Raw genomic sequence first — 26,525 nt, 5'->3', positions numbered from 1 at the left:
TCAGTAGGAGGCTGAGCAATTTTAGTTTAGAGTATCAATTCCCGTTTATCTTACACAAATTAACAACAGACAAGGACATATTTTATAAAACTGCTTCATGCTATAGTAAAGAACAGACAGAAACAGTTTCAATGCCAAGATAGAATATACAGAACCATTCCCAACAAGATTAACTGAAGACTCAATTAATATGGATTAACCTACCATACTGTATAAACATACTGTATAAGCATTTCACTAAGTATACTGTCGTTCTTACTTACTCTGATAAAGGATGCACTTCCAAGCATTCCATAGATAACATAAAAATTTTAATATAAATTTTTAATAAATGTTTAATATAAAGTAATAGATGCTTAAGTAATATAGAATTTCAGGTTTCCAACCACATTCAAGTGGTAAGAGCTCCTATTCATCCACTCTTGCATTAAATGTAGCAGCAGTTGAATAACAACTAATTATCCTGTTAGTAATAAATACCTCTTGAAGGAACTGGTGTCTAAAAATCAAGTATTAATTACAGATGGTATGGAAAACAACATACATCAATTTCATAAAATTTTATTTGCGGCTTGGTAAACACAGTCTGCCCATTCATTCAAGGACAGGAACAGCCGCAATTCCACTCCATGGTCAAAATAAATCTGGTTGTTGAAAGATGAAGGAAGAGAACCTTACAGTCTTGGACTATAGCTATGAAGACGAAAGCCTACAATGGGTATAACAGTGCTTAAGAAACTGACCTTACAAACAATCATATAGAGGCCCTCATTGGTTTGTGTAGCATTTGATTAGAGGAGATTTGGTTAAGGTGAAATAACAAAAAAACGTCCAATTGGATGTCAAGTGGAACCGGGCAGGAGATAAAAGCTAAAGCGAAAAATATTGTAGTTAGGTGGAGTTCACTTCAATTGACTTTATTCCTCCCCAACAAATGTGTGGCTTTAATCCAATGAGAAATATTGCCACTGCCACCACCACCACCACCACCACCACCACCACCACCATCACCACCACCACTATCATTGATAATATCAGGATGATGTGTCAAGAGAACTGGTAGAGTGCCATACTTAATGCCTTGCAGTATATAGTAATATCCTTTAACATTCTGATCTCCCATTAGAGTAACCTTTGTCTTTTATCTCTCTGGCGTCAATAAAATAGTACCAATAATGGGTTTCATTCATATTGTCTGATATTTGTTGCTTGTCTCAAGGGTATTATCAACATAAATGAAGTGAAGTTGTTTTAACCATGAATCAAGACTGGATTTTGTTCCCCAAACTACAGGAACTGGCTATTATTCTACAGTACTCACCATAGAACATTGATGATTATTGTCCATTGACACAATGGTGGGAAGAGACAGAGTTAACTGAACTGACTACTAAAACATGACTTGTACTGATTTCATCAATCTTATATTACCTCTGTTAATAATGATAATTATTATTTGTAATTTAGGCACAAGTCTTGAGAGGAAGGGGTTAAGGAATACCATTGACTAATGTACTTGACTCGTTATCTATTTTACTAGCTCAAGAGGGATGAAAAATGAAGTTGACCTCAGCAGGATTTGAACTCAGAATCTAGAGAGCTGAAAGAAATACCACAAAACATTTTGTTTGATACTGTAATGATTCTGCCAATCCAACACCATCATCATCATCGTCGTCGTTTAACATCCACCTTCCATGCTGGTATGGGTTGGACAGAATGACTGAGGACTGGCGAACCAGATGGCTGCACCAGGCCCCAATCTGATCTGCCCAGGTTTCTACAGCTGGATGCCTTTCCTAGTGCCAACCACTCCGAGAGTATAGTGGGTGCTTTTTATGTGCCACCAACACCTTAATAATAATAATAATAATAATTGCTTTTCACATAGCTTGAAATTTAGGGGAGTGGTAGTTGATACCATCAACCCCACTTCATAACAGCTTCTTTATTTTATCACTTACCCTTCGAAGAGATGAAAGATAAAGTGGATCTTGGCTGAATTTGAACTCAGAATGTAAAGGGATGCAACTAAATGTGACAGGATATCGTATCCAACACAGCAACAATAACAACAAAAACAATAGCAACAACAGTAATAAAGCTGAATACTTTTTTGTTAACCATTTTGGTGTTAGGAAGGGCATCCAGGTGTAGAAACATTACCAGATCAGATTGGAGCTTGGCCTCCTGGCTTGCCAGTCCTCAGTCAAACCGTCCAGCATGGAAAGCAGACATTAAACGATGATGATGATGATGATACTTATATTACAGTGCTTCCACATGTTTATGTTTTAAAAGATTACCTTGATGCTTGTCCCAAACCATGAAATACGAAGGAAAAAAACAAGATAATGCTAATAATAGCATGACGCTGGGGATATTCATGTAAAAGAAAAAAATGGTGAGAATATTGAAATATCATGAGGACTGCTGTTGCCACCAATACTACTACTACTACCACTACTAAAACAAAGGAATAACTCCAAAGATGAAACAATGATTCTGTAGTGAAGAGACAGACAAGATTGTGCACTGGATATAAGATTCTCAACAACAAACAAAGCAGAGTTAGGATCACTAGAGATTATTAGTCTTTCAACTATGCTTATCTCAAACTCATCCCAACCATCCACAACATTCAGCATCTTTAGCACAGTCTGCACTCCAGTCACAAACAGCGTTTTTTTTTTGCTGTTTCTAACTCTTGATTTCTCTCAACTTATTCAACATTCCATCCTCTTTACACCACTCATCCACCACAGGCTCCTAACCAGATTTTCTTCCAGTTTATCCATAAACGGTGCCTCCTCAAAGTAGCGCTGAGCATATTTTTATTGCTAAAGCCTTTTCAGTTTTCTGCTGCATTCACACTGCCAGTTATTTCGGTACTGAAGTGATTTCACAACTCCCTTTCAGAGTGATTCTTTAATATATGTTCGAATAACTCACAAGAAAGAGTCAATTGTATTTGATGTTATTCAAACAAAACTTCAATTTTTAACTTAATTAGTCAGGAAGAAGAGGATTGGTCTTTGATGTTCTGTGATACTTAGATAGGAATAAATGGACAAGATTAATGTGATTAATATTCAGTGTGAAATCTTGGTGAATGATGGGAAATACGGACTAGGGATTCACGATACAATTCTACAGAAGATGGTTTTGACAAATATTTATTAAAAAGGTTGGAGAGTTTGTGAAACATTCTAAGAGTGATGAGATATCTGAATCAGTTGAACCTTCATAGAACCAGCCAGGTTATAGGATGGAAAGTAAGAGCTGTAGTGTCCATGCTCTTATAAGGGGTTCCAGTAAGGAAAACAAATGCCATTGAAATTCCAAATGAGATAATCAAACAACTTCACACATTACTCAAGAAGCATCGATTTAATCAATGTTTTAGGCAGAGGTACCTTTCACAACTTTTCTATCAATTGCAAGTTTTTAAAAAGAATGTGTGAAGCTTTCCAGATTTGACAAACACGTTTTATGGTAAAAATTATTGACGTTGTTGAGCAGCACAATCACAATCAACCATTCTAAAGCAGACACCTGTAACCGACACAAAGTCAAAAAACATTCAAAATTTCAGAACATTAAGATATGTAAGTACAAATATTTTCTAGATTCACCTAATGCAAATTCTAGTTGTGATGTTGTCATCTTTATTGTTAGAGTGGTACTGTCCTCGATTTTAAGAACTAAATCAAAAATATTTGCCATTTTAAAGATGACAAGATGCTGGTTATGGGAAGATTTAGGTGCTAAATGGAGCAAGTAAACTGACTACATAAAACCCTCTCACTTATTTGTGTTAGATGATACATTCTGAAAATGAAGGTCAGTAGGTTAAAGGAAATTGTTAAAGCTTTCATAGATGTAATTGACAATGTTTTAAAAGGTATTTGGTTGCGTTCGATGCTAAAAGCTGATGGCATTCAGTCATGAAATTGGAAAAGGATTTAGAATGCTTTGACGAATGAGTTTGTTGTTTTTTAATAATAAAACCAGATAGTGTTTGATGATAAAGGTTTTATTTTAATAATGAAAGTTAGTTCCATATCATGAGAGATTAGAAGTGTTATTTGCTTTTAGAGAAAAGTTAGTAAAATTTGATGGTTAAGGATAATTGCATTTTGATGTTAGGAACTAACAGGATATTGCAGTAGAGTCTGTTTAGAGAGCTCTTGAAAAGCTTGGTTATATTCTGAAAAATTGGTGGCTATCAACATACTATGGCAGAGGTTGACCATCATTTGAGAAAGGAAGCCAATAAAATTCAACAGTCACAGTAAGTTACAACTTGTTTCTTAGTAGCATCATAAAAACAAAAAAAAAGCATTACTCACAAAAGAATATGTTCAGGTAGCATTATGATGCTTTCACTAATACTTTTAGGTGCCTGTGTACTCATGAGCAGTCATTGGCACCCTTTCAACCATTCCAGCAGAAACCATTCCAGAGTGTGGCAGCTGGAAGAGAAGAGGGTTGCACCAACACTAGGCTGATACTCAGCTGAGTAGGCAACATGGGGCAACATGAAATAAAGTGTTTTGCTCAAGGATACATGGTGCCTGGTCTATAGATTGAACCCACAACCTTATGATTATGCCCCAACACTTTAACCATTAGGTTATGCACTTTCATTCATGTTTTACTGATAAAGAGCTCGTTGTGTATTTTAATAGTGGATTGTTGTTAATTGGCAATGGTGGAAATGTACATTTAGTTGTGAGAGGTGAGTTGCAATCACTGACCAATGACTGGTGGTGTTTTGCGATCGTATTAACCAGTTTGATAAAACGTTCTTGCAAAGTAGAGATGTTTGGAAACAAGCAGCATGCAGCATTTCTGTTTGAAGGTCATTTGGTGATAACAATCAGAAGACAACAGTAACTCCATCCACCCCCAAAGCAAAATAATCACAGAGGCATGATTATGTAAAGCAATAATGCCATTACATATGGGGATGATTTAAATTAAACGAGGAGAAAACACTGAGAAATGACTGAGTAGATGGTGGTGGCGTTGGTGGAGGAGATGTTTGATGAGACAGAAACGAATGGAATAAATATTTGATTTTGTTTGCTTATTAACAATTTTAGCTGATAATTGCTTGAGTAATTGAGAATAACATAATTTTCCTCCATTGTTCAACATGGTTTGTAAACATAATCAGAATGTAAAGAAATATGTAGCTATGTATGCATGTCAATGTGTGTGAGTGTGTGTGCATGTCAACGTGTATGTGTGCATTTATATATTGAGTGTGTCAGTGCTTTCGCATACACAGACACACATGTGTGTGTGACTGTGTGTACATATAAATAAGGTTATTTCCTGTGTACACAAATAAACACAGAAATATAGACATTGTAGTTAGCTATGTATATTTTATTGTGCATATATGTATGTATATGTATTTATGTGCATGCATGATGGCTATATTATAGTTTCATTTGTTTTTGATTGAGAATGAGGTTAGTGATGTAATCTCTAAAGATGGATTTTTGTGGATTTTTATATTTATCCCCCCCCCCCCACTTCTATTTTGCTTTCCAGTGTTGGCATTGTCTTACGATTTCAAGGCTTTTACAAGCAATTCCATCAAATGCTTTGTTACACTTCTATAAAAGAAAATCCTTTCCCACCTTTTTTCCCAACTGTTCAGCTGTTTGTACAAAAATGGATTTACAGCTAAAAGTAGCAGAAGGAGATAGAATGGAGATAAAAAAATACTTTGTTCTTGCATCAATGAATATATATGGATTTCTTTTGACTAGGTACAAGGCTAGATGCTATTATTGTGAAGGGAGTTGTCATCTTTGATTGAATTAATCCCTGGATATTACTTATGCTTCTTTTATTGGTGATAAATCTGGATAATCGAAGAAAAGAAAATCTGAACATGTTGAAATTTGAATTTGAAATGACTGAAGCATCAAAAAAGTTTAAATCGGTCATTCCTTGAAATTTGATGGTTTATGTGAAAACTTGAAGAGAGTATCCTTGGTCTATGCTGGAATTTGAAGAAATCTATGCTAGAACCTGAACAAAGTATTGATGGTCTGCACAAGAATCTGAAGAATGTATTTAATGATCTGTGCAAAAATTTGAAAAAAGAATTATTGGTTCATGATAGCGTGGAAGAAGTGAGTTAATAAATTTGGAAGAAGAACCATCACCAAAAAGTTAAGAACTTATGGAACCATAACTTAACTCATTTTAACAAATTCTGTTATATTTTTGTATAATGAAACAACCATGTCTTTAGAAAACAGTGCGTTATATTCTTGCTGAAGTGAAGCCAAATAATCAAATATGAAATAGGTGTGGAGGCACTAACCTTGCCATTACAAATAATGTACAAGGGAGAAATAATTTACTTTGAGATTTATAATGCATTATAATAGTGCATGTCATTAAGGTTGAACACAGAGCCTCACTAAATTTGATTTTTTTTTTAATCTAAGAAATAAGGGTCATCATTATGGCGTCTATTACAATATTCTGAATTGTTGAGTTTTGAGTAAACAGGGTCCTCTTTGAATCAAGTGTAGGACTTTTTAGATGGTGCTTGTGCACTTAATGCTTGCTTTTATCTTTCACTGTTAGTTGTAGGAAGGAAAACATAAATGAAAGAAGGAATTTCAAAGAAATGCAATTTTAAGAACAAAGAACTGAACAGAATGCATTGTACCCAGTTCTCAAAGGTAGCTTGAAATATATTAAGGGTGGCAGGAAGTGAGACAAATGAGGCAAGTGGGTGGATATGATCATGTATGCAAAATGACATAACATTCATATAATAAATTGCAATCAGGTTAATTTAATTGCAATAAAACTACATGCAGATATCACTTATTCTTTACAGGTAAACTTTAACCTCAACACATTTTGTGGCAGTTTTTCTTTTTTATTACAGTTTGTAAATAATTGTGTTATTAGTTACAGTTTTCTAATGGGCCAATCACAGCTTCAGTGCCTTTTTGGTATCAAGAGTGAAAAGGAGCACCTGTAGTTGGGTGGATTCCATTCAAAGATCACCAGCTAGCATCCTTTTTTAATATTTGGCCAGCCTTGTCACATTTGGTATGTTACACTGAATCTCCCTAAGAACTACATTAAGAGTTATGTGAGTCTGTGGAGTACTCAGCCACTTGCTCGTTCATTTCATGAGCAAGGTGTTTTGCTGATCAAATCACCTGGAACACTCGTCGCCCTAACCAATGGAATGCCCAGCCCCTATATAGTTGTGGTTGTTGTTTCTGACAGTGAGAGTGGATGGTTGCAATGGAAACAGGAAAACTACGAACACAGGAGTTCAATTTTAGAATAGTTGCAACAGTCACCACCACAACTACTACTACTTCTACTACAATTATTGTTACTATCATTACAACTTTCTTTCTCTCTCTTTGTCTCTCTCACTGTTTCTCTCACTGTTTCTCTCTCTCCTTGTCTCCCACCCCTTCTCTCTCTCTCTGAGAAAATGCCTCACTGTATATGTGCTGGTACTTTAAGCCCAAGGTTCAAAACCTACCAAAGTCAACTTTGCTCTTCATCCTCCTGGGATTGATAAAATAAAGTGCCAATTAGGTACCGGGGTCATCATAATCAACTACCTCCACCTCCACCTCCACCTTCATCTCACTTCCAAAATCCTGGCCTTGAGCCTGTATTAGGAACTATTATTACAACTCCACTGCTAAAAGGAAGATGAAATTTACAAGAAAAAGAAACAGGGAAGACTGATTATTCCTACGTAAATATTTCTGTTGCTTCTCCATTCTCACTTCAATGATGAGAAGGAAAAGAAAAGGTAAGCAACAGAGGTGGCAATGTTAACAAATAATCCTTGAGAATTCAGAGAGAATAATGATAGCACCACCATTAATCTCTACCAACACCAACACCAACACCACCAACAACAACATCATCATCATCAGGAATAACAAAAGCAAAATCCAAAATCATAATGTTTATCGGAAAAAAAGTAAGAAGAGGAAGAAAAAAAAAAAGAACCAAAGAAGCAAAACATACAACACTCCTACCATCTGCAACAGGACCGAAATTGAAGATACATGAAAAATAATATTCCAAAGTTGAAGAAATTTTTGCACTGGATTAAATAGATATATAAAGAAGAAAAAAAACCATGACAAAAAAAAAATGGGGAGAAAGAAAAAAAACAAGAAAAGAAATGGATGACAACAACAGTAACAGCAACATTTGTAATAAACTACACCAAACATATTTGTGCTTCTTCTTCCTTCTCCATCCTCCCTCTGCCAAATTCAAATCCTGACTTCTAGAACTTAGAACAGACAATTTTGCTCATAGATGGAAACTTGCAGTAACCATAGAGACAGTAAGATTACAACAGTTGTCTTTTATTGTTACTTCTTATTCAAAAAAAAAAAAAAATGAGATTGGTGGTGGCCATGGAGGATTGGTGAGGCTCAGGGAAATGCTGCTATTTTGTTTTTTGACAACCTTTTTGTCTTTATTGTTTTTCTACTTCTTGCCAAATTCTACACACAACATTGATTTAAGCATTATTTTTAAGGCTCTCTATAAATACACACACACCTAGAGTATATGTATATATACACATACACACACACACACACACACACACACACACATATATATGTATGTATGTATATGCATGCATGTATGCGTGCATGCAATGCATAAGACAAATTGGTATTATATACCATGTATAAGTGTTACATGAAAATATATTACACACATGTGTATGGTATATATTTGTGTAACATTTGAACTCCTCACATCTTCTGTCCATATTTGTCCTTGCAAAGCAGAATATCACAGGATACTCCAACACAACCCATTTTGTCTCCTTTGCTACTCTGTCCTGACCCCCACCCCCACCTCCGCCCCTTTCACTAACCCTTGACACAGATCATTCCCCTTCCCCCTGTTCCTTCCATAATCCCTCCACCAACAGTATCACTTTTGTTACTTCCTTTGCCACTTACTCTCCCACATCAATAAATCTGTTCCTCATCTTCTCTTACCTTTTCTCATCTCTTTGCCTGAAATCATCATGCTCTCTCTCTCTCTCTCTCTATCTCTCTCTCTCTCTCTCTCTCTCTCTCTCTCTCTCTGATATTCTATTTTTCACTTGTGGAGACACTCTTAGGGCTCCTCAGTCTTGTAAGCTGCAAGGTGACCTTTCTAATGCAATGAAAAAGAGCACCTTGCACATTCTGCAAAACGGTTGGTGTTAGGAAGAGCATGTCAAGACATTGGAAGCGTTATATGGTCTTCTGGCTTCTTGGATGCTGTTGAATTATCCAACTCACACCAGAATGGAAAGTGGATCAAAATGATGCATGCATGTATGTATGTTTCTCTGTACTACAATCAATTATTTGGAAGGATTTAACCAAAATTTACTTTAGCATTATGAAGCTGGTGTTTAGGTTACAACTTAACAAAAGGCTATTTCTATAAAACTGCAACAGAAGGTTTCGATTTAAATATGAACACTTAAAATGAGAGTTTTGTATCTGACAACTGAAATGATATTAGGCAGGTTGATATCATAAGAGATACAATTATCATCTAGATGGAAGCTGAGGAGTGGCAGTCTCTTTAACTTTTACAATATCATCCTAGACTGTAACTGGTATGTGAATCAAATTGCTGATGAGCATTGGGTGAAAAAAATGTACTAAGCACAAAGAACTTGTAAGTTTAGCCCCAGATAAGGCCTAACAGAGCAAGTATATAATTAAGGGCCTTGAAGTCATGAACAACCTATTTTGGGGGATATTTTAGGGAATTGTACCCCCAAGGCTATGTTATCCAGTAGGTCCTTTTTTTAAGTTGATAGAGTTTCCTTTAATGGAGATCTAACTTCTATTTCTAGCAGATTAAGTAACCTGCATAGAGGCTCCTTCCTTGGCTTGTAAAAAGAAGTTATGGGAAGAAGAGTTGAGGCTGGAATGTGAAATGCTGAGTCTCATGAATGAACCAAAGCTGAATCATGTGGTTAGGAAATATGCTGGAGAGAAGCTCTATGCAACACAAGAAAGTATGAAAATATCACACCTAAACATAAGGATGATGATACGTAGATATACATATTCGCTTTGCCATGTATTTTCTATAATTGTACAGAAAGGATGCTGATAGTTTGTTATTATGGCAATTGCTTTTACAGCTGGATGCCCTTCCTATTGCTAATCACTCAACTGTGAAGTACTGAAACCTCATTTTTATCAGTAATTCAAACTAAAGTAAGGAAAGTTATGCTGTTTTGCTCTGGAACACACTGCAATGGCTATAATAAGATTTAAACTTATGACCATGTCGCCAGTAGTCTAGCTGCATAACCTCACAGAAATTGTGTGTAATTTAATAATAACCAGCATATTAAAATGTAGACGGGAATCACACCTGTTCACGTAGATCAGTTGAGTGGGTGTTTTTCCATACATGCTACAGCCCTCCATGCTATTAATAAACCCATCCAAACGCTATCCAGTTGCAAAGCAATGATAGTGGATAAGGAATAGGTGCGGTGTATATTATAATAATTCTGATATTAATACCATACACAACTCATAGTCGTCAGAGTAGAATCAACGTCATACACTATATATATATGTGTATATATATATATATATATATATATATATATATATATATATATATATATATATATATATATATATATATATATATATATATATATATATATATATATAACCCATGCTAGCATGGAAAGCGGACGTTAAACAATGATGATGATGATGATGATATATATATATATACCTTTACTTAGCACTTCTTAGTCATAAAGGAAGTCCAACAGGAGGATGGTGGTAGTAGACACAGTGATGGGGCAACTGCATTGAAAGAAGAGAATATAAAACTTCATTCTTCCACCTATACTGCCTCTGATACCGGTAGAGTGTAGACACCCACATACCTATGATATACATTCACACACAAGCATACGTGTGCACACATGTGTATATATATATATTTATATATATATATATATACATATATATTGGCATTCTACAGAAAATCACTGGAATGTATATTTTAAAGAACTATGGCAGGCAAGACTGATATAGTAAATTGGTTTGCTACAGCATGGGCAAATTTTGTAGCTAAGAATGAAAACACTGACTTTTGCTTAACAATTATGCATAAACTTCACTGAAGCTGTTTCAAGCAATTGCTCCAAGAAGTCCAACAGGTTAACGACCGAGGGCAGGTAGGTGGAAAGAAGAGAGAGGGGGGGGGATGGGCCAAACAACTTTTACTAAATAAAGATGTGCTGTTTGATGTAAGCGAACACAACAGATATATAGTAAAGATATATGACTTAATTACAGACAGGTATCTGATTCTGGTCCGCAACTGTGATTACTAGTGTCACAGAATTTAACATATGTGCCTACCGTTCTAGTTGCTGCTATTCAAAAGGTCACTAATACCCCAGTCAACAATCCTCACTCTGGGAACTGAAGGGGAATGATTGTTTTTGATGTTATCAATGAATATTTCAATAGGAATATTCCAAAGGGACAATTTTTTGCTCTTGTATATTTTGGTATTAAATCCTTGGCACTTTTTTTCACAAAAATTCAATGGTTATGTGACACCAATGTAATCCATTATCTTTTTGTGAATGATCTAGATATCTACATTAGAAACATTCCCAATGCTGAGAAACAACTAGATTTGGTAACATTTTTTTTTCAGCTAATATTGGAATGAAATTTGGCTGAAGGAAATATCCATATTTGATAAATGAATACACTAAAACTGTTCCTCCAAACCTTTATATCAATGGTATCCCCACCTCACCTGTTCCAGATAAATACCACAAATATCTAAAGAATGGCAAAAATATCATATGAAGGAGATATGAAGAAAAACAGGGGAACTGAAACTTCACAAAAATATAGCAGTCAGACCCTTCCCCTCACAGAATGCATTTCGTATCATTGCAGTAACAGACATTTGGGATATTCGACTGGTTTAAAAGGGATACCTGTTTCATAGGTATTTGAAACCCACAAGCCGGAAGTGATATTGACAAACTCTATCTATGAAGGAAAGAAACAAAAAGAGACATAAAAGCACTGCTCAGATGTTCTTTGAGTGCCAAATACTATCAACCAGACAGCATAAGCTAAACAATAGCCAAAATATAAATGAACAAGCAAATGCTTAAATTGGAAGAGAACTAGAAATACTCCCACCCGAATGACCTGCTGTGTCAATGACCTCCAGAATTGCTGGAGTAGCATATCTCAACAAACACCTGGAAAGAAGCACTCTGCGTAACAAAACAAAAATAACTTATGTAAGGTTGGGGTTTGCATTAACTTTAAGATGATGCTAACATTAATAGGAGCTGTCATCTCTCTTGGACTTGTGACAATTACATCACATTGAGTTTAATTTTCTCATGCATCAGGTCAATAAAATATCTACTAGAAGTATAATGGAACCCATTCAATCAACAATAATTCTTCCCTACAAATTTGTGGCCTTTTTTTGCTAATATGATGAAATGAATTTCTAATTCAGTAAGGTACAATGGTGACGAGGTCAAGTTATATTTTAAATGAATACAAAAGCAAGACTTCAAATCTTACAAGAAGTCTCTCAATTTTGCCCAGTTCACTTTGTCTCCTCCCCAATTAAATAGCTGAGTGGTTAGCAGTTGTATGGGTTTGTACCATTAAAAACTATTTATCTGAAAAATGAGCTAATGAGAGAAGTTCGGTATTATCACTCAAGCTGCTAGAAATAACTACGGAATCGCCTTCGAATACCACTTTACCATCACAAAAGAGTTAGGTTATGTTGGGTAGTGTAGCTCTAGATACAAGACATATGGATAAAAGACAGGATGGTCTCAGCTGGAACGTCTTTGATCACAGACCAGCTGGACCGAGTCTGACCAACAATATTTTCATGTGAATAACTAAATTTACAAAATGGAGCACAAAAGCTATCTCTGCCTTGTTGTCAAGGAAAATGGATATTAAAACAAATTTTTAAAATTATGTTTGAGTAGTGTCAGATAAATGGAAGAAGAGGAAGATGATATGGCTTAAAAAGCTTAAAGGGCATCCTATAACATTTGTCTATCAGGGAAGTTGTTCACTGATATCTACTGACAACTGTTCAAGGAACTTGAACTTTGCAATTTTATCTAATGCATTTAAATCTAAGGAGAATGCAGCACCAAATGTATTATCGATCCTCTCCTCTAGATCTATCAATGAACAAAGCTGCAGGTAATATGTATCATTGTTACGTACGTATATACGTACATACATGCATACGTATGTTTGTATGCAGTTATGTATACTTGCATCTATGTATGTATGTATGTGTGTGTGTATGTATGTATGTGTGTATGTATGTGTGTATGTGTGCATGTGTGTGTGTAAACTCACACATTGAGACATAAACATATGTGTTTATATCTATGAGTGTGTATGTATGAACATGTGTGGATATATATATCTATATATAATGTGTGTGTGTGTGCATGCACGCACATACACACCCATACACACTTACACTTCCACATCGATGTATCGGTTTCTTACCTACAGAGTTCGCATTGTGTGACATTTCCTTCATCAGTTGTCAAGTGGAGATTCGACAATTTTGATAACATTCAAAGAGTATCGTTCCACCCAGTATCAGAGAGTAACTTCCATATAACCCAGTGGCTCTTTCCCTGCCCCTGTGTTATCTATGCAAACCATCACACCAAACCAGGGATACATGTGATCACTCAAACCATGCAGCAACTACATTATTTTACTACATGTTGGGCAATCACTATGGCATTGCTTCTTCTCTCACATGACTCTATGATGTAACATTTTCGGAATCCTTTGGCCATTCTCCTGCCTAACATGTCTCCCTAAGGCTTTCATATTTTAAGAACTTCTTTCCATGTACCTCATCTATATTCCTTCTTCTGGACCAAAATATCAACTAAACATTTTCTGGTTCTCACTCACTTCTCATCACCTCATACCTTCAGCACTGACCAACACACTTCAACATATCTCTCTCTCTCTCTTCCCCCTCTTTCTTTCTGGGTCCACCCTGCTCACTCCCACTCCCTCTTCTATATTGTGATTAACCATGGAGTTCCTTTACAGGAAGAAGCCTATTCTGTTCTGGGGCCCTTCTCTCATACTTTAACCCTCCCATCACCTAGCATAATGCTACCTTCCCCTCTACTGCAGTTTCACTCATTTGAAGGGATCTTTTTAACCTTTCAAGTTGCATGGCAACCTCACCAGTGTTAGTAGCATGGATAAAGCATTCAGGACATGGTGTAAATTGGTTGATATTAGGTAGCACATTCAGTTGTAGATAACATGTGAAACCAGACGTTGGAGTACCATTGTAAATTATATCAGAAGAGTTTGAGTGGGTCTGCAGAATATAGGTGTAGGCATGGCTCTGCAGTTAAGAAGTCTGATTCCCATTCAAGTGGTTTTGAGGTCAGTCCGACAGTACAACACCTTGCATAAGTGTCTTCTACTAGTCCTGGGTCAATCAAAGACTTGTGAGTGAATTAGGTAGATGGAAACTGTATTGAAGCCTATCATGTGAGTCTGTGTATTCATGCATGTCTTTGCGTTTTTCTCTCACCACTTGGCATCTCATGCTAATTAGTTTGATAGACTGAACCCATAAGGGTTTAGTCCATTCATGGGCAACATGTGGCCTGCAGGATGTTCTGAATGATATAATCAACAAAAAGCCACCTTGAGTATATGAAGTATTGCAGCCCAGCTGACGATGAGCAATATCTTATGCAGTCCACTTGTTGTAAAGGGCTGCCCGTGCTTGGCTTAGTTGGTTAAGTGACTGGGCTTGGACACTGGTTTGGCTAAGCAAATCAATGGAGTACAAAGCTGCACTCCAATAGCTGAAACGAGTGAGAAAATAAAAAGAATAGGTGTATGTCATAAGAACAGTAGTTGAGTGAGTAAAGGTGTGTGTTCCACTTGCTTCAATGCAACAAGTGCTACTCATGTAATTAGCAAGTGGGAAATATTGATCATATTGCAGCAGGCTGCAAAATGTTAGCTCGGAAAGAATACAAACCATTCCATGATAAGTTTTGCTTTGATTTACATTGGAATCAAACTCGGAATCTTGGGGTTAGTAGCCCATGCTCTTAAACACTGGGTTCTCATTCCTAAGGTATTTTTCGATGCTATTATTATTATTTTATTATTATTATTATTATTATTATTATTATTATTATTATTATTATCATTATTCATCGTGGTCAGCATCATCATCAGTTGTAATAGTAGTAGTAGCAGCAGCAGCAGCACAAAAGCTACAAGCTGACAGAATCATGAGAGTGTCAGAAAAATACAAGTGCCTTGTAGTATTTTTCTCAGCTCTTTGCATTCCGAGTTCACTTCTCATTGAAGTCAGGTTTGCCCTTCATCCCTCCATAGTCCGTAATGTACCCAGTCACATACTGGAGCTGATAGTATCGACTAACCCCATACTTCAAAACTGCTGGTTTTGTGCCTAAATCAAAAACCATTGTTATTTTCAATTTATTGCAGTGTGCTTATAAAATACTAGTTTTCTGGGGGTTTTTTTCCTTCATGCTGACTGTGAAACCTTCACAAAAGGTTGAAAACAGAAAATGCCTTTCTAAGAATATGAGCTGATCTTGAGAAAGAAGAGTTGTAGAGCACTCAAATGTCAATCTTGATGTCCAGCTATTCCAGGTGGTGTGAGAGTTTTGTTGTTTAAACCGAATGCTCTGGTGAAAAGTAGTAAATGTTCACTTTTGCTGCTGGCTATCATCACTTTCCAAAAAATGTATTTAAAAAACATGATTTTCTTAGTTTTCAGTGCTTTACTCTTTATACTCCGTCTTTCTTACATTGTGTATATCCTGTGATTATTTTCACATGCTGCTCTCAATTCACTAAACTCCAGAATTTCTTTGCTCAATTATTTCAACTCTGGTTGACTCTTGAAGCAGATCCTTCACCCAAATGCTTTGTAGAACTTGTCAAACATATCTTTTAAAACATATACAGAAATTAAATAATTAAAAAAAAACCCAGAAAAACCGCCTGTCAAACTTTTACATTACTTTAAGAAAGATTTTTTCAAGGATTAGAAATCCACAGAATTGCCAGTATTATATCTATTTGAACTATACAAAATAATTCTTGGCTCTTGACTCATGATAACCTACATGATCCTAAAGGTCCTGTTACTCAAGAGATGCAACTGATTCACTTTATCAGCATTTTTGACAAAAATGCAGGCACAGAAGTGGAATGTGGAACTTATTCACTGCGTCTAAACCATTTGGTAATGCACTGCACTGTTCAGCACACTCTGCGTGTGTACATATATAACAGCAATTCCCCAGCAGATGGCAGTGCCCAGCATGGCTACAGCTTTTGAGCTGAGACTAGTGTGGTGTAACAGAGGTGAGGTGGCTGAGTTCCTTTTGAGCATTGGGCCTCATGGAGGCAAAGTGGCTGAGTTCCTTTCGAGTGTTGGGCCTTACAGAGGTGAGATGGCTGAGTTCCTTTCAAATGGGCCTCACAGAGGCAAGGTGGCCAAGTTCCTGTCGAGCATTGGGCCTCATGGGGGCAAAGTGGCTGAGCTCCTCTCAAGTGTTGGGCCTTACAGAGGCAATGACCAAGACCTTTGGCATTATGGTGCAGCCTTCCAGTGTGCCAGCCCAGTCAAACCATCCGACCCATGCCAGCATGTTTAATAGACACTAAATGATGATGATGATATATAGTTATGGTATATTCTGCTAAGAGTGCAGGGAAACAGTTTCACAATCAAGTACCTGCACATCTGGAAAGCTACATTGCATGAAAACAATTGTAGTGATTAAAAAATAGATGTCAAACCATACCCCTTCTTTCTTTCTGGGTCCACCCTGCTCACTCCCACTCCCTCTTCTATATTGTGAGTAACCATGGAGTTCCTTTACAGGAAGAAGCCTATTCTGTTCTGGGGCCCTTCTCTCATACTTTAACCCTCCCATCACCTAGCATAATGCTACCTTCCCCTCTACTGCAGTTTCACTCATTTGAAAACAATTGTAGTGATTAAAAAATAGATGTGTGTGTGTGTGTGTGTGTGTGTGTGTGTGTGTGTGTGTGTGTGTGTGTGTGTGTGTATGCATGTATATACATCCCAGTATGGTCATGTGGCTGAAAAGTTCATTTTGCAATCCTGTGGATCTGGGTTTGATTTCACTGAGCAACACATTGGGTCAATCAAAGATTTATGATAGGAAAAGGGGGTGGCATGTGTATCTGATGGGGTTGGACACAGGAAGTATTCAACAAGCTAGTTTAGAGGGGCTGAAGTCATTGTAGCAGTGATAGGATAGGGGGAGTGAGGATACAGCACACCTGTGAATCAGATGATGTCTAAGTGTATCAGGGAGTGAGTCATTGCCAATGTGTAGTCGTGGCAGTAGTATTGACACACAAAGGAACTGTTGTTTGATAGGTGTTTGGTGTTTGGTGATTCCACTTCACTGACACTAATGGCACAGAACCTGCTGATCCCTGATATATTTCAATTCTCATCATTTATTTATGCAAGGATAAAGTTATCAATGGGATTATTTGAGAACTTGCACAAGTGAATGTATGCATGTATGTATGTATGTATGTATGTATGTAAGTGTATATATATACATATATATATATATATATATATATATATATATATATATATATATATATATATATATATATATATGTATATATATACATATATATATATACATGTATATATGTATATATACGTATATATATATATATATATATATATATATATATATATACGTGTATATATATATATGTGTGTGTGTATGCGTGTGTGTACATGTATATATACGCACACACATGCATATATATATATATATATATATATATATATATATATATATATACATACATATATATATATATATGTATATATATGCACATATATATATATATATATACATATATACATATATATACATATATATGCATGCACATATATATATATATACATTATACATATATATATACATATATATACATGCATATATATACATACATATACATATACATACACACATGCATACATACATACATACATACATACATACATACATACATACATATCTATATATCCACTGACCAGTTAATCTACATTCACTCTAATATGCAATGGATCAATTAATATGACATTGAATACATTAATTAGTAAGCTTAATACTCAATCAAGAAATAATAATGTTATTATACTTCATTTTAACGAATGTCTGAATTGGATTTTAATGAAAATACTGAACTAAGTTCCACTACTCAAGCCAAATATCTCTTTACACATATGTAAGTGTAGCACCAGATATCAAGGATATAATTACTCAATTTGCAAATGGCTGAAACCCGATATTATTATATCTCCACTAGTAATTAAATGCTGTAGTGACAGGTAAGACTAAAAAAATTTTTTTTAAATGGGAATAAAAATAAAACATGAAATAAAAAGAAATAAGTGGGAGGGAATTAAAAGCATTAGATTTTGTTTCCAAATGAGAAAACACAAGCATTGCTAAAACGGTTGATTAAAATCTGTGATTTAAAATCAATAGAATTTGGTAGAAGATTGTAGCAAACAAAGGATAAGCCAACGAAAGCTTTGAATGAATGAATCAGTGCTGACCAGAGTGACTATGTTGTGTACTAAAGAGGTAAAGGTTAACGATACCGAAAAACAAATAATGCTTTCTCAACAAACATGCTGATTAAGAGATGTTCGAAAAACAATCATTACTTGGACACATGGGGATATTTCTTTTTGTTCCTCCTCCTCCTATCAGAACTTTTACATTATCCAGAATTGTCAGCAAACATCAAAATGGAAGGAAAAAAAAGAAAAACCAACAAAAACCAGAATATAAATATTTCTCTGAATTCTCATTTTCAGTAGATCCTTTTCCAACAAACAATGGGTAGCAAGAGAAAAAAATAGAGGTTGCCTCTCTGCTGCCTTTCAGATTATGCGGGAAAGAATGTTCCTTGATAGGTGAATAATCAAAAAAAAAAAAAAAAAAACAAACAAAAAAAAAAATTAGAAAATCAAGCTAGCAACTAACAACATTTATTCTTTTTTTCTTTCTTCTGTTTTGCATTCATTAATCCATGCTTGCGTAAGTGACAAAATTCTTCTTAGAACAATTGTTTTTCACAACTGGATGCTCTTCCTGCTGTTAACCAGTCAACCAAATGGCAGATACAGCTTTTCTCAGCCAGTCAAACTCAAGTAAAATTATGTACCTTGCTGAAGTGGGCTATGGATGCTGTTGCTGCTGCTGCTATTTTGCTGTATATGTTTTCTTATGGTTGTCTGGACTGAGCTGGAGAGATGGTGGCTTTAAAATGATGTAGTAGTTTTCTGGAGGACATAGCCATAGAAGTCTGTGTGTTGAAGTGTAATTATGCATAAGAGTGGCTGTGTGGTAAGTAGCTTGCTTACCAACCACATGGTCCCGGGTTCAGTCCCACTGCGTGGCATCTTGGGCAAGTGTCTTCCACTATAGCCTCGGGCCGATCAAAGCCTTGTGAGTGGATTTGGTAGACGGAAACTGAAAGAAGCCCGTCGTATATATGTATATATATATATGTATGTATGTTTGTGTGTCTGTGTTTGTCCCCCCAACATCACTTGACAACCGATGGTGGTGTGTTTATGTCCCCGTAACTTAGCGGTTCGGCAAAAAGAGACCGATAGAATAAGTACTAGGCTTCTAAAGAATAAGTCCTGAGGTTGATTTGCTCGACTAAAGGTGGTGCTCCAGCATGGCCACAGTCAAAAGACTGAAACAAGTAAAAGAGAAAAGAGTAAAAGGGAGTAGTGATGGGAACTCTGAGTTGTGCGTGTGTGCATATATATATATATATATATATATATATATATATATATATACACACACACACAATGTATATACATACACACACACATAAAAATATATATATGTATGTATGTATGACGACAGGTCAAGAGAAAATCAGTGATAGATAGTGGTAACAATAACTTGTGTAGAGAGAATGGTGGGTGGTACAAAGTTCAAAGTTACAACACAAGGAAAAAGAAAGGAGATAATTCGCTCATCTTGAAAGAGACTGAGAAATTTCTGCAAACATACTCAATAGTCATGATATAATGATTATCAAGGCAACAGAGTAATGCCCATATGAATTAAATTTATTAATAAATGATAATCATTAACGACTTTTCAAATTAACATTTCGCCCCTTGTTACATGTTGTGATGAGAAATAGGGATACAAAATATAAAAGAAAGAAAGGAAAGAGAATAAATGGTATAAACATCATCTTTAAATAAATGAAATAATAGATTTAGTAACATAACAAATACACTCACTGATATCCATGTGATATAGCTCTGTTATCTCACAGCAATATGGTTTCAGTAGCATTATATCTAACTTGTTTTCCTATTGAGATAAAATTGTGTTCATATAGAAGCCAATATCATATGATTTATATGCTAGCAAAGATGTATACAGATATGTGCATGCATACACACATGCGCGTATACATTCTGGCATTGTGAGACATATGTAGAGATAAATGTATGATATATGTGTTCAGGTTTTTATGTGTATATGTGTATGATGATGATGAGGATAACATGACTATTAAATCTATTCCACGAATATCGGAAATGACAATCACATATATGTACATTTGTATGTATGCATGCATGCATACAAACATACATTACACTTCTGTTTGGTGCATGATTGTTGCACGCATGCGTGTATGAGTGCATATGTATGTATGTATATATGTATGTATGTATGTATGTGAGCATGTATGTTTGTATGTAGCTATGTATGTGTGCGTGTGTGTGTATGTATGTATGTATGTATGTTTGTATGTAAGTATTAAAAGTTGAATCAGAATTGAATTCCCCTAAAGTTTTACAACAGTGAAAAACACCAAAAATGAGTCAGATATAGTGATAAAAATTATTCTAGAAACTATTATTGTTAGGATTAAACAAATAACTAATTTACCATTCTCTAATAATATTTTTGTAGTTAATTGGTTTAAGAATAACAATCATAGATTCACATAAATTTATTGAGTTTAATATCACTGTATTTTATTTCTTGATAAATGAATGTTTACATTAAAAGGCCAGAGCTTTTCCTCCAAATCACATTCTAATCAACGATTCTAATGTCAGTGATAATGACTTCTGGTTAAAAAGGATGACACTTTTGATGTAGCTATGGAAGCTGAGACTGCTGAAATTTCCAAGCATATTGATCCCGGCATTTTACATCTGTTTCATAAAATGTTTGATAATTTGCAGCCTGGTTTATATCAAAATGATGGGCTTATTAGCACACAAATTATGAATGCCCAACATCTAGACAAATATAAAAAGAATTTTGAATGAGTTAAAAACTTAAAACAAAAATTACAGTGAAAGCAAATGGTTAACTTTTAGATATCACCTAGAACTTACAGGCATAAAAGCTCATCACTTTAGGAATCAAATGAAACTTCTCTAGCCACGATTTATAATTCAGTAAAAATGATTAGAAAGACAGAATGGACTAAACAGAACAGAAGGAGACACATGGGATGGAAGAGTTGCAGAAGAGGTCACAGATGCGTGACAAAAGATTTCCAGACAATGGACATAAGATAGAATAAGAACAATAATATAGCAGTAAAAAATGAATATATGGTGTGTGTGTTTATTTGTCAAGAAACCAAAAATGACCATCCCAAAATATAACAAGATAAGAATATGGTTGTCTAGTATTTCATCTGATAATAAGCAAACCCTTATTATAACAATGTATTGAAACACAATAGTTTTACAGATGAAATTAATTGCAAAAATAAAAATAACATTTTTGAGAGATGGAAAGACAGAAACTGTAAAATTATTTGGTTTAATTACCCATTCAGTTTTAATGTGAGCTGAAATATATCTTCATTGGATAAATATTTTCTGAAAGATCATAATTCTGTTAGAACATTAGCAAAACATTGCTTTCAAATTTTGGCCCAAGACCAGTGAGGTCGACAGAGGTGAGTAAGTAAGATTATATTGACTCTGGTGCTCAACTGGCACTTGTAATATTGACCCCAAAAGGTTAAAAAGCAAAATCAACTTCAGAAAGTAAAGACAAATGAAATGCTGCTAAGCATTCTGCCTAGCATGCAAATAATTCTGCCAGCTCACTGCCCTTAACATTAGCAAATATTCAGAATGAAAACTTCAAACATATCTCTACATCCTGTTCTCCACGTGTATGCAATTGTCTTAAGTCTTGAATTTACTATAAATTCATGCTTTTGAAAATGACTACCTACTGTGCCTATTGTATTTACAATTGATAATCATGACTATTTTTGTTTCATAAATCTTCTTAAACATTCATACAAAAATAATACATTTTTTTATAATCATAAATCAAAATACTTAATGAGATATTTTAAAATGCCCTATAATTGAACTTATAACAGCTCCATGACAACTTAATTTCTTTTCTTAACGAACACATTACAGCAAAATTTTTGGAGTAACAGGTCAAAGTTTCTTGTTGAACTATTCTAAAACACTGAGCAAGTGGACTTTAGACTGGCCTGTTTAACATTGTTGCTAGATTTCAACCTCAGACTGCTTTATAACAACAGAGTTTCTTTTGTAAGCATAATTTAACATTTAAAAAGAAGAGTTTTACAAATTCGAATTTTCTTTTGGGCTATTCCAATATGCTTAATGGGTGAATTTTGGACAGTTTTCTTCACTGTGTTTGTTTTTTTTGTTTGGTGTTTGATTGTCTATGTTGATAGATATCGGATGGCTTGTATTTAATTTTCATTAGAATTCTAATATTTATTACTTTTAATGTCATATACATGCTTAAATTTAATGAATTCACTTCATCTATTATTTGAGAATTGGTAACGCAGAATTACAATTAGTGGATTTCAACTTTTAGAAAATGTCAATATATTATTATTATTATTATTATTATTATTATTATTATTATTATTATTATAGGTTTTTCAAAGAAAGAGAACAAAAACCTGACATAGATTTTCCAGTTTCTATCTATTAGCAGCAGAGTGAAAATCTGTGAGATATTCAAAAGATTCTTCATCTGAGATTCTTTAAATGAATAGATTCACATGATTGTTTCTGTGCATCAACAGTTCAAGCAATGCACCAAATCGATCACAAATTTACAAACATCAAGAATTCTCTTAATTCAAAAAGTTTTGTCACTTTGTTAGTGACAAGCTTGAAATCTCTTACGAACTTAAACGAATCTAGAAGAAAAGTGGACAGACAGGTGCTTGTCTATCTGTACATACATGCCTACACCCTCACACACACACGTATATATATATATATATATATATATATATATATATATATATATATAGTATTATACATACATATATATATATATATATATATATATATATATATATTATGATTGACCGTTGACTGAACACTATTCAATTTTTTTTCTCCGTGTATTTCTCCTTGTCTCCGTATTCTTTCTGTTGAAGAGCGTAGCTCGAAACGTCAAAGACTTTCCGTATTCCCGAGCGTCATACTAATATATACTTGTGTTATTTACACCACCTGTCCTCGTCTGTTGTTATTATTTGTATATTCTCCCATATATATATATATATGTATATATAAATATGTATATATATATGTATATATATATGTATATATATACACATATATATATATATATACATATATATATATATATATATATATATATATATATATATATATATATATATATATATATATATATATATATATATATATATATATATATATATATACATATATATATATATATATATATATATATATATATATATATATATATATATATATACACACACATACATATATTAGCGGCTTCTTTTTTTTCCTTTTTGTCAAAGCAAATTCAAAAGGAAACGAAGTCTATCTCTTGTTGGTCACGTGTTTTCATTAATTTACGTTTCAGCACAAACCTCACAGCCAGATTAAGTAAGTTTATATCCAGCAAACAGATTATGTCCAACACTGTGGGATACAATAAATACACCAGCTGAAGATTTATGTCCTATCCTCTTAATGCTATGGAAATTGGAGTTTAACTTCAACCTCATTGATTCTTAGGATTCAGAGCAGATTAACCTGTCTTTTAGCAATACTGCAAAGTTGAGCATAGAAAGTAATGCTCCCAGTAGCATTGGACGCTGCATTATTACAAGCAGCATTGTAAAGAGAGAAAAAAAATAATAAAACAAAGGTATATAAATAATGAATGGAAAACAAAAAGTAAGAAAACCATGATTTGTCAAAAGCAGATATATAAATAGTACATTTGTGTAAAGAAATCATTCAATTCTAATATGCAAATATCTAATTCCATGAGATTCATTTCAAGATTTTTTTGTGCTGTACTTAATCCGTCACTTGATGTAACATCTCCACCTGATCATTAAGTGCTTTATATAAGGTCTACTCTGTTGCATGCAATCAGGACCCAGTTTCTTGTTGGAGTTTGTGAGCAGATACAGACACACCTTCAGGTCTCCAATCTTAGACCCAGTGCAACATCAAAGGAGATGATAACCGAATGGATAGGGGGGGGGAGAAGTTGCTCATTTTTCAGTTGAATAAACTGGAGCAGTGTGAAATAATCTACCTTGGCCAAAAACATGACACACTGTCCAAATTGCAACCTTGTGATCATGAGCCCTACTCGTCAGCCACTTTGTAAGTCATGTGCCTCCACACACACACACACACACACACACACATACATACATTAATGTAGTCCTCAGGTAAAATTAGCATGACAGTTTGACAAGGCTGTTTCTTTTTGAAATACATCTCCCATCTATCCTAGTTTATTTACAAGGTATGGGCTGGCCCAATGCTATTAAAAATGATATTTGCCCCAGATTCCATGTGGTGGGATCGAGCAAGGAACCTCATAATTGTGAAGTGAACTTCTTAACCGATTGGCAACACTGCACCAACACACACACACACACACACATACACACACACACACACACACACACACACACACACACACACACACAAATATATAGATATTATTTATATGACATTAAAAAGCAGCCTCTTCTTACCTTGTTGCTGAATATTGATTTGAAGGTGGGGTCTGTTTCATTAGTTATGTGTGTCTCAGACTGTCTAGCTGTAGTATATCACCTACTACCATCACCACAAGACAATATACACTAGTAATTAATTCCTTCACAAATTAGGTCATGTTAATTGCTCTGAACCCATCCCTGCTGCCATTGAAAACACCAAATTTGATTGCTTTTGTATAATGTCATAAATGAAAATATTTTCTTAAGATAATCGGAAATTTCCTTTTGTCTGTTTTTGTTTATACTAAGCTTAATGTGAGTGTGTTTGTGTGTGACGTGTATGAATGTGTTTGTATATGTGAGTCTGTGCTTCTACATAAGTATTCAATTATGTGTGTTGTGCTTTTGAGTGGATTTGTGCTTTTTTCATGTATGTGTGTATGTGCGTGTGCAGACTAATGAGTTTGTTTTGGGTGTTTTTAACGTCTCTTTTGGCAGGTATGCCTACTATACATTAACCCTTTCAAACATTCTAAATGAAACATAAGAAATGATGTAGGCGCTGCCCTTTCTGTTTGTACAAATTATAGAGAAAATATGAGAAGTATGAATGACTAACTGTGTGGAAGTAGGTAAGCGTCTACAAGTTATGTTTCCATGACTGAGTGGGACTCTGAATATGGGATGGGTATGAACAACACAAGTAAAGATGACTATTGTATTCAGAGCTGTGTAGAGTTGCCTCCCTTGTAAGTATGTATATGTGTGTGTGTGTGTGTGTGTACTCATACATACACACACATATACACATACATGCAGATGTTCTGTATTTTTAGTATATAAGGATGATTGTATTTGTATTAGATTTGTTTTTAAAATTTGTACTTGTGTTTTACTACAGGAAATATCCGCTGTCCCTGTATGTGGGGCTCCATATTTGTTTGCCCATTCTCTTTTACTAGTTGCAGCCCTTTAACTGGTTTCGGTTACTGGCCTAGAGTCTTAGTTAATTATATTTGCTGTACTGCTAAGTCTAAAGCTCAATTTATTACTCGCTACTTACTGAATGGTCACATTCACCTATTGAGTTATGTCCCTTCCAGGGAATTACTCTCTTTAGCATTTACAACACTTACCCCTCCCCACCCCCTTGTGCACACACATTTACACACTCTCTCACTCATGCACAGATACACATGTATAACACACATGTATAGCACATGTATTTTATGTACATGTCGACTGCTTCCCTCAATGCCGTGCAATAACCATAGA

General features: G+C 34.8%; 1 protein-coding gene across 15 annotated transcripts in view; it reads right to left on the bottom strand.

Annotated features, from left to right (window-relative positions):
- Positions 1 to 26,525, bottom strand: part of LOC106867980 (uncharacterized) — a 635,945-nt gene that overhangs the window by 136,877 nt on the left and 472,543 nt on the right. For 2 of the 15 annotated variants that reach the window (XM_089360447.1, XM_089360437.1), the window contains exon 3: positions 19,212 to 21,513. The exons of the other annotated variants lie outside the window; for them this stretch is intronic. In XM_089360447.1, the coding sequence (XP_089216573.1) occupies positions 21,463 to 21,513 (51 nt within the window). In that variant the 3' untranslated portion in view covers positions 19,212 to 21,462. Of the gene's footprint in view, positions 1 to 19,211; positions 21,514 to 26,525 lie in introns of those variants that run through there. 15 annotated transcript variants of the gene reach the window in all.

This window comes from Octopus bimaculoides, chromosome 11 (assembly GCF_046866305.1).
Source record: "Octopus bimaculoides isolate indiv1 chromosome 11, ASM4686630v1, whole genome shotgun sequence".
In the NCBI taxonomy this organism is placed as follows: Eukaryota; Metazoa; Mollusca; class Cephalopoda; order Octopoda; family Octopodidae; genus Octopus; species Octopus bimaculoides.
The sequence above is the reverse complement of the archived record's forward strand: the minus strand, read 5'-3'. Positions and strand labels throughout refer to the sequence as shown.